This window comes from Monoraphidium neglectum (genome assembly GCF_000611645.1).
Source record: "Monoraphidium neglectum strain SAG 48.87 unplaced genomic scaffold scaffold02615, whole genome shotgun sequence".
Taxonomy (NCBI): domain Eukaryota; kingdom Viridiplantae; phylum Chlorophyta; class Chlorophyceae; order Sphaeropleales; family Selenastraceae; genus Monoraphidium; species Monoraphidium neglectum.
Window position 1 is genome coordinate 1 of NW_014011013.1, and position 8,603 is coordinate 8,603.

The window sequence follows — 8,603 nt, forward strand, 5'->3', positions numbered from 1 at the left end:
AAACACACACACAGGCACGCACACACAAAATCTTACACACACCACACACACCCTGCATCCCTGCCCCCTTTGGCCACCCCAGGTACAGCTCGTTCCTGCCGCCCGACGACTTCCGCCGCGCGCTAAGGCGGCCCCTGCCCTCCCTCGAGCGCTCCTACCTGGCGGCCCAATATGTTGGTGAGCGCCTGCATCCCAGGCCACCCTGAATCCATGCACCTCCTCCTACAGTTTTGCATCACAGGAATCGTGATCGTTGGTTACATGTGAAAGAGGTGGGACAGCGCGCAGCATTCTGCACTCGGCAGCCCCGCCTCGCCGGCGCAGGCACCTGCCGCCGCCGCCACACCTGACGGCGCCGCCGCCGCCGCTGCTTCCAGGCGTGGGCATCCATTTCGGGGCGCTCTCCCCGGCCGGGGGCCGGCTGGTGGAGGGGCCGCTGTCTGAGTCGCCGGCGGAGGCCGCCGGCGTCGTGCGGGGCGACAGGGTGCTCGAGGTGCGGCCGGGGGCGCGCGGGGTGATCTGGATCTGGGGAATGATCTGGCCGAGGTGATCTGGAGATCTGGGCCGTGATCAGGGGGCGGCGCGACCGACGCAGCGGGCAGGATGCCTGTTTAAGCCCACCACATCATCGGTTGCAGCACGCCGACCCGATGCGACCCCCGGCTCCCCGACAACAAAACAAACAAATCCTGCAGATTGATGGCATCCCTGCGGAGCAGCTGACCACGGATGAGACCGCCACCCTGCTGCGCGGTCCGGCCGGCTCCCTCGTGGACCTCACCCTCGCGCCGCGGTCCCCGGGGGCGCCGCCGCTCGCGCTCACGCTCGAGCGGCGGCCGCTGCCGCAGCCGCCGATCGTGGTGCGCGGGCGACGTGGGGGCTGGGCCGCAGCGTCGTGATGCACGCGTGCGCCCAGCCACATGTGCCGAGCCGTGTTTCTGCACTCGAATCATACACACCCTCTCCCTCCCTCCTTACCTCCTCTCTCTCTATCACACACCCGCACACACGCTCAGACAAACACCACACACACACGTACGCTCATTTCGACGCGCATACACACACACACACAATACTCATTCCCATCACGCGCACAGTTTCTCTCCCTCAAAGCGCACGCGAAGGCCCCCACACAAGCTCGCCCCCACCCCCACCCACCCACCCACACCCTGATCAAATCACAGGACACGCGCCTCCCGCTGCCAGACGGCCGCGCCGTGTCATATGTGCGCCTCCATTACTTCGACTCGGCAGCTACGCGGCGGCTGCGCGAGCTCGTCTCCCAGGGGGAGGCTGATGACGTGGCAGGGTTTGTCCTTGACCTGCGGAACAACGCGGGTGGGTGGTGCAGGGCTTGGGGTTTAGGGTCTGGGGTGCAGGGTTGAGGGATCAAGGCGTGTTGGGCGCAACAAACAATGTTTGGAGGTTGTTGTTGGACCTCAGGCACATCACGCGTGGAGTCACAGAGCAGCAGGGTTTACAAACCAAAGCATGTTTCGGGGGCAGGGTCCAAGATTCTCAGCGGGGCGCGTCACTGCATTTCTTCGGGTCAGCGGAGGCCCTCGCCCCTGCCCCGTCCCCGGCCCTCCCTCTGAAGTCCCCGCCGCACGCCCCCGCCGCCGCCCCCCTCCCCCCCAGGCGGCGTGTTTGAGGAAGCCGTGGCGATGGCCTCGCTGTTCCTGCCGCCGCCGGCCGACATAGCGGAGACCGTCCGCGGCGGCTCCCCCCAGGTGCGATTTCTCCCCCGGCCCCGCGAAGCCCCCAGGGCCGGCGCGCCCGCGGGCGCCCCTTGGGCCCATATGCCATGGGATTCCCCTCAAATATGCTCAGCTTTAGATCGAGGCGCCTGCGGAGAGGGGTGTTGGGGGTGGTGGCGCTGCCCGCCCCCTTCCATTGTGGCCGGCCCTGTCTAAGCGCCACTAGCACCTCGGCTCACCCCGGCCCGACCCGCTCGACCCAACCACCCAGCCCAGGTCATGCATACAACCGCGTGCCACACATGCAACCGTATTGCATCATATCCGATCCATGCCATCGTTTTCCACAGCTGAACCCGTCCCTCCTCGCCCCCCCCCCAAACAAACGCCCCGACCGCAGGTAATCGACGCGGTCTGGCGCGCCGGCGCCCTCAGCCCCGAGATATTTCCGGAAGCGTCCCGCGGCGAGATCCTGTCCCTGCGCCCTGCGGCCGTCCTGGTCAACGCCAGCTCAGCGTCCGCCAGCGAGGTCTTCGCGGGTGAGATGACATCACACACATGCCCGCTTGCTCCACTGCGCAGCGAGCAGCCAGCCGACGGCGTCCCCTCTATACTGCCGGCGGCTGTTCCTCTTGTCTGGCCGTGCGTCCTGGGAGCCGCGGGCCCCGGCCGCGGCGGCGGCAACAGCATGATCGTGTGATGTGATGCGTCCCGCCGCCCGGACCCCGCGCCGGTGTTGCGCCCGCCTCCTTGAACCCGCGTGTCCCCCCGCACGCTCAGACGCACGAGCCGCCCGCCCGCACGCCACCTGCCGCCCCGCCGCCAACTGCCTGCTGATGCCCGCCGCCTGCCGCCCGCCGATGCTGCCGCGCAGGCGCCCTCCACGACAACCGGCGCGCGGTGCTGATCGGGGAGAGGACCTTTGGCAAGGGCCTGGTGCAGTACTTCTTCCCAATAGGTGGGTTCTTGCGGACAGACGGGGCTTGTGCGTTGACGGCCCTGCGGCGGATCATTCACTGTTTCTATAGCATTCACAACCTGATGTGGGGGGCTCGGAGAAGCGTTTGTTGGGCACACTAGTGGTGTTGTCCGCCGCACGCGCGGCTGCCCGGCTCAACCGCGCGCCCCCGCCGCAGCCCCGCCCGGCGAGGCCGTGCCGTGCCGGGCGCACCCACCATCCAGGGGCCCCTTGTCGCCCCGGCTGCATTTTTAGCGCCCATTCCTCAAACCCTCCACCTTCCCGTCCCCCCTTTTTTCGGCTGCCCCTTCATATTCTGCCACACCAGGGGACGACGGCGGCGGCCTCAAGTTGACGGTCAGCAAATACCTCACGCCCAGCAGGTGCGCGCGTTCAAAAACGCATTCAAACTTGGATCAACTCCTGAACCAAAGTTCGCGTCTGCGCTTGCCACGGATGCAGCCGTCCGTGGGGCCGGTCCACCGCCCCGACACCCCCGTGGCGCCCGCCGCAAGGGGCTGGCTGGCGCGCTGCCGCGTGCCCTGCGGGCGCTCCGCCAGGCGTGCCCGCACGCTTCCTGTGCGCCAGCGCCTCCATCCGCTGGCCCCTTCAATACATGGGTGGTGACTTGAATCTGTTCATTTGCAGAATTGCTACTGAAAAATCTGCTGAATTCTGGGCTCATCCCACTAGCCTTGTATCGCACCACCATCGTCTGTGCCTGCGCCACCCAACCGTCCCCTGCCGCCCTGCTGCGCCCTTGTCTTTTCCGCAGGTACGACATTTCCCTGCAGGGCGGCCTGCCACCTGACGTCGCCTGCAGGTGAGAGGAGGGGCGAGCATGCGGACCGCACGCGTGGAACCTGCAAGCGCGACGAGCCGCGTTCCGCCTGCCGAAAGCCGTGGCGCGGGCATCAGCAGGGGCCGGGGACCGCGGTTCTAGGTGCAGACATCTATCTCTCGACGCTGCGCATGCTCAGCGCTGCCCCCCCCCCCCAACCTCCATGTGCCGCCTTTGCCCCCCACAACACATGCACGCACACGCACATATACACACACGCACACGCATGCATGCACACACGCTCACACGCGCACACACATGCTCACTGACACTCTCTCCCACCAGGGACTACCCCCATGGAGTCTTCACCCCGGGCGACACCGACCGCTGCACCGCCGCCGCGCTGCAGTTCGTCGACGCCGCCAGCCGCGCCGCCAACGACCGCGGCGGCGCCGCGCCGCCGCCCGGGCTCGCGCCGGGGCCGCAGTGGCGGCCGCTGTTCGCGTCGACCGGCGCGCCGCCCGAGGACGGGAGCTGAGCTGCTGCGGCGGCGGCGCGGCGCGGCGGCCGGCGCGCGCCTTGGGACGCGCCGTGGTTTGGTGGCGGCCGGCGTTGTCTGCCTGGCGAGACGGTCAAATTTGGGTGGAGTCGTCAGCTGTGCCACCCTGCAATGGGTGCAACCGCAAGTCGGTCCTTGTTCCTTGCATTGTAGCCCCGGCCTCCAGCGGCGGGGCTTTATTCAAGGGGGCTTCGGGCCTCTCCCTTTTCCCCTTCTGTCGAAGGGCGGATCCAGCCGCGCGCGCGAGCAGCCTCCCGCGCGCGGGCCGGAGACGCTGCTGCTGACATCATCGCGTTTCGGATCCCTGATTTGTGGCGGGAAGGAGCGACGCCCGCGGGCCTCGTGGCCCGCGAGGGCATTGTATTGGTGGCGGAATGGGCGCGGGAAACCAATTCTTGTGTTGCGCACACTTCCCTGGACTGCTGTGCGTTGCGTTGCGTGCGGCCCTAAAGCTCACAAGGCGGAGCGTCCGGCCCGACGGATCTTATTCAGCAGCCAGAACAGTGCGATCCGCCGCAGAGCATTGCCCTAGCTGTTCCCGGTGCTTGCCCATCACGGTTTGATCCGAGACGCGACGAGACGAGACGAGCGTGCGGCGGCTCCTATGCTGGGAGCGCCTCCAACCCACGATTTGAGCCGTGCGCACACCATTTCGATTTGCACGTTGGGCGTCGGTGCGCCGAAGATTTCTACAACACCTCAAAGGGCGGAGATCCACACAACCCCATGCAGCGCGCGCGTGTGCGCATGCAGGCGCTCGAACCCGACTGCTGCGCTTGCCGCGCGGCCCCACCCCGTCCCCACCAGTATCTTGAGGGGCGGGTCTTTATCCGGTGGGGACCTGGGGAGGTGCGATGCACCCGCTCACCCCAGCCCACCCCGTCGACTTTGACCGCCCCGAAAGGCCCGGCGGGTGCCCGCGGCGGACCGCACCTGTACAACACACCCGCACCTCCCCTCTGGCCGTGAGTCGATGCCTCAGCAACCCTGCCCGCGCCCCCGCCGGGCCCTGCGCCCCTTTCCGCGCGCCCCGGGCTGCCCAGAGGCGGCCCTTGTACCATCTTGTGCCCCGGCTGCCGCGCCGCCGAGCGCCGACTCGGACGTCGTGTGCGCGTCAAGCAGGCATCCTTCGGCCCACCTACAGCCAGCTGTATACCAACTCTATCCTCGCCGTGGTCCTTGCGATAGTGCTATTGTGGGTACAAGAGGCGAAACCTCTGGTAACCGTTTGAGGCCTGCCTTCCAGAGTTGACGCACTGATCGTAGCTGCATCGGCCTTGCAGGCCCTGCCGTCTCCTAAGGCTGGTGACGAGTCGAGCGAGTCAGCTGCGATGGGAAGTCGCAAACGGCGCTGCTGCGTGCTCGTCGCACTCGCCATGTCCTGCTCGTGCGTGAGGCTGCACAGGGCGGAGCAAGGTCGGGCCCTCAGGTGTCGGCCCTCTCCAGGGTCTTGGGTGGGCAGAGCGGGCGGCGGCTGCAAGCCCAGGTGGCTTTTCATCAGGACAGCTGCAGGCATCACTGCGGGCATGGCTGGGCTCTGAGACGTGGCACAGCTTACATGGTGGGGAGGGACGCACACGCTGCTGCGCCATGGCCACGGCAGGCGGGCAGCAAGGCGGCGCCCGAGGGTACAAGGAAAGGGGGGCGCTCCAAGTGCCTGCCTGCGCAAGCGCCACTGCCGTGACAGCCAAATGCTTGGAGCATGGAGCATTTGCAAGCAGTTGGCGGCTGCAGGCACATCAGAAGTGCCACAGGACATCGGCAGCCGCAGCCGCAGCAGCAGCAGCCGCAACAACACACGCAAAGGGGGTGGCGCTATCGCCTGCGCACGCGCTAGGGTCGCGAAGTGGTGGTGTACAGTCATGGCTCGTACAGCCGGGCCACAGGCCCGGCGAGTCGACACACAAAGAGCAGACCCCCGTGCGCGCCGGCAGCGGGCCGGGCGGCAGCGGGCTGCGATTCAGGAGGACACGGGCCTATGAATGCGCAGGCACACTAGCAGGCACGGCTCCGGGCGTCCCGCATCAAGGGGAGCAAACAGGCTTGCTGAATACAGCAGGGAAGGGGCAGCCGCTACGTTCAGCGCCGCACCGCGCTGGCCCCAGCCTGCCCGCGCAGGAGCACGGGCGGAGGGTCAAGCAGCCGGCAGCCGCCCAGGCGGTGAATGGACGTATCAGGCAGCAGCAAGCACGGCACGAGGGCAGGCGCACGCACGCAAATGGTCGAATCAACAGAGAGGGTCTGCGCATGGGGCCCCCAGGCGCTGCAGCGCGCACGCAGCATCGCAGCTGCAGCTCGCACGGCGACGCGGCGCCCTGTGGGACTCGGGGCTTGTGGAGCAAGCGGGGCAGCCGGGGGTGCGACCCGCCGGAGCAGCCGCCGCGCTTAGCGGCTCGGCGCGCGACCGCCCGCCGGGCCCGGCCGCTGTGGTGGTGTAGCACTTTGGAGTACAGCCCGTCACGGCAGCAATGCGTCTGATATCAGGCCAAACTAAAGTGATTTTTTGTGCCAAGTCGGCCGTCAGGCCAACAGTTTGGCAAGCACAGGGGCGACCACGAGGGGAGTTTGTGAACATCTCCAGCGCGCGGGGGCAGGGGCCGCCCGTAAAGGGCGGCACAAGAGACACTTCACCGCCGAAAGGCAGAGTGGCGCCCACGCTCTGGCGTCGGGACCCCGGCACCCGGTCAAGTTCGCCCTTGGCGGGCCGCGCTGTTACAGCGGCCCGCCGAGCCAATGCTGTTCCTCCTCCCCCGCCCCTTGCGCCCGCGCGCCGCGCGACACCCGGCTGGCGCGTTGCCGCCGCCTGCGTCACATGTCGTCCCAGGCGCGCTGCTTCTTGAGCGCGGCCGCGAGCTGGAACGGCGCCGGCAGCTCGCCACCCTCTCCGCCTTCGACCAGCACCACCAGGGCCGATGAGTCAGAGGCCAGGCGGAAGAGCTTGTGGGAGTCCACCTCAGCAACCGTCACCTGAAAGCGGAGGGGGCAGGGGAGCGGACAGGCGTGAGGTGGGGGATTGGGAGGGAATGGAATGGGAAGTCAAGGGATGAGATGGGATGCGCAGCACGAAATAGGTGGGTTGGGTGGGTGCGGGGCTGCGGACGGTCGGCGGTCGCGAGCAGCAAGGACATAGCGAGCAAAGGCGTGGCAGCGGTAAGAGCGCACGCGCGAACAGGCACGCAGCAACGAGCTACAGGCGCAAGGCATGCACCGCACCTGCGTCTCGCCCTCCTCCTCAAGGCGCGTCGCGAACCGCGCGGCGGCGTCGCTGTCCTCAAACGTGACCACGCCGTCACGCATCTGGGCCACGTCCAGGGATGACGCCAGGTGTGGCCGGCCCAGCAGCTGCCGGGTCCAGGTGGTGGGGTGCGAGAGGCAGTGAACCGACGAGGGGCGATCAGGGCGCCACCAGGGTCGCACAAACTACAGCAGGCACGCATCTTTGCATACCTGCTGCGACCCGTGTGCACAAACCCAGGCCGCACAGGCGGTGAAGGAATTCAACCCCTACACATTGACAGACGCATTTTCCCCTGCCATAAGTGACCTGGCTTGGCGGCGCCCAGCACCCCCTGCCGTCGTCGCGACGCCTCCTCGCTCTCCACCACCCAGCCGACAACCCCGCCCAAACCACACACGCACACACGCACCTGTGCCAGCGCATCGGCCGCGCCCTCCTGCGTGACCTTGGTGCGCAGCGTGTAGGTGCTGCCAACGAGGCCCTCCCCATCGCCGCCCGCGCCGCCGCCGCCGCCCGCGGAGGCGAGGGGGTCCCCTGGCCTGAGCTCCCCCAGGGTGAGGACGTACACTGGCCGCGGGAAGATCCAGGGGCAGCCGTCGAGGATCTGGGGGCGGGGACAGAGGAGCAGATCGCGCATTGGGTGGGTGATAAGGGGCTCCAGCGGCTATTTGGGTGCGGAGGGGAGGGGGGGGGGGCGGCGACAAGGGGCTCCAGCGGCTGGCTGCGTGGTGGAGGGCGTCCCAGTGCGGCAGGGTGTTGCCCCCCTCAGCTCCATGCGAGGTCTGGACGAAGCAGTGAGCGGCGTGCGGCGCCAACCGCGACGCGACCGGCCGGCACGGCGGTCCCTTGACGGCACTGCGTCCGACGGCAGACGCACATATGTGCAGCTTTCCACCTGTGCAGCCTGCGCTGTTGAGACGTGTACCGACATGATCCCCTCTCCCATCGAGGGGCGCGGAGAGGGGGGGGCCTCCCCACCTTGTAGCAGTGCTCGATGTCAATCTTGGGCTGTGATTCAGCATATGATGAGCCAAACAGGGAGTCCAAATACGCCACAGTGTCGCTCATGCTCGGCCCCGCCGGCTCCGTGCTGCTGCCGCCGCCGGCGCCGCTGCCGCCGGCAGCCGCGCCGCCCTCCTCCTGCGCCGCGCCCTGCTCTGTGGCATGCTGCTGCCGGCCGCGCAGGGCGGCGGGGGAGGAGGACGCGTCCCATGCGCTGCTGTTGTCCCAGGCTGCGCTGATGTCATCAGAATCCAGATCAAACAGCAAGTCGTCGTCGTAAGTTTCAGAGACAGGATACCTGATATATCGGCATGTGCCGTCGGGGTACCTCAGCAGCCGGTCCCGCGTCGCGCGGCATGCGGCAGAGC

At 67.8% G+C, this 8,603-nt stretch overlaps 2 protein-coding genes across 2 annotated transcripts; one reads left to right on the plus strand and one right to left on the minus strand.

The window, feature by feature from the left end:
• Nucleotides 1-650: 650 nt before the first annotated feature.
• Nucleotides 651-3,974, plus strand: MNEG_11155 (carboxyl-terminal processing protease; the record flags this gene model as incomplete). Its single annotated transcript, XM_014040372.1, has 8 exons — nt 651-860; nt 1,185-1,338; nt 1,639-1,730; nt 2,098-2,236; nt 2,572-2,655; nt 2,984-3,038; nt 3,431-3,478; nt 3,782-3,974. The coding sequence occupies 8 exons, from the start codon at nt 651-653 to the stop codon at nt 3,972-3,974; spliced, it is 975 nt and encodes a 324-aa protein (XP_013895826.1).
• A 2,829-nt stretch (nt 3,975-6,803) lies between these two features.
• Nucleotides 6,804-8,301, minus strand: MNEG_11156 (hypothetical protein; the record flags this gene model as incomplete). The annotated part of the gene is made up of 4 exons (XM_014040373.1): nt 6,804-6,962; nt 7,209-7,337; nt 7,643-7,837; nt 8,212-8,301. 4 exons carry the CDS (start codon nt 8,299-8,301, stop codon nt 6,804-6,806), a joined length of 573 nt encoding a protein of 190 aa, XP_013895827.1.
• Nucleotides 8,302-8,603: the final 302 nt, after the last annotated feature.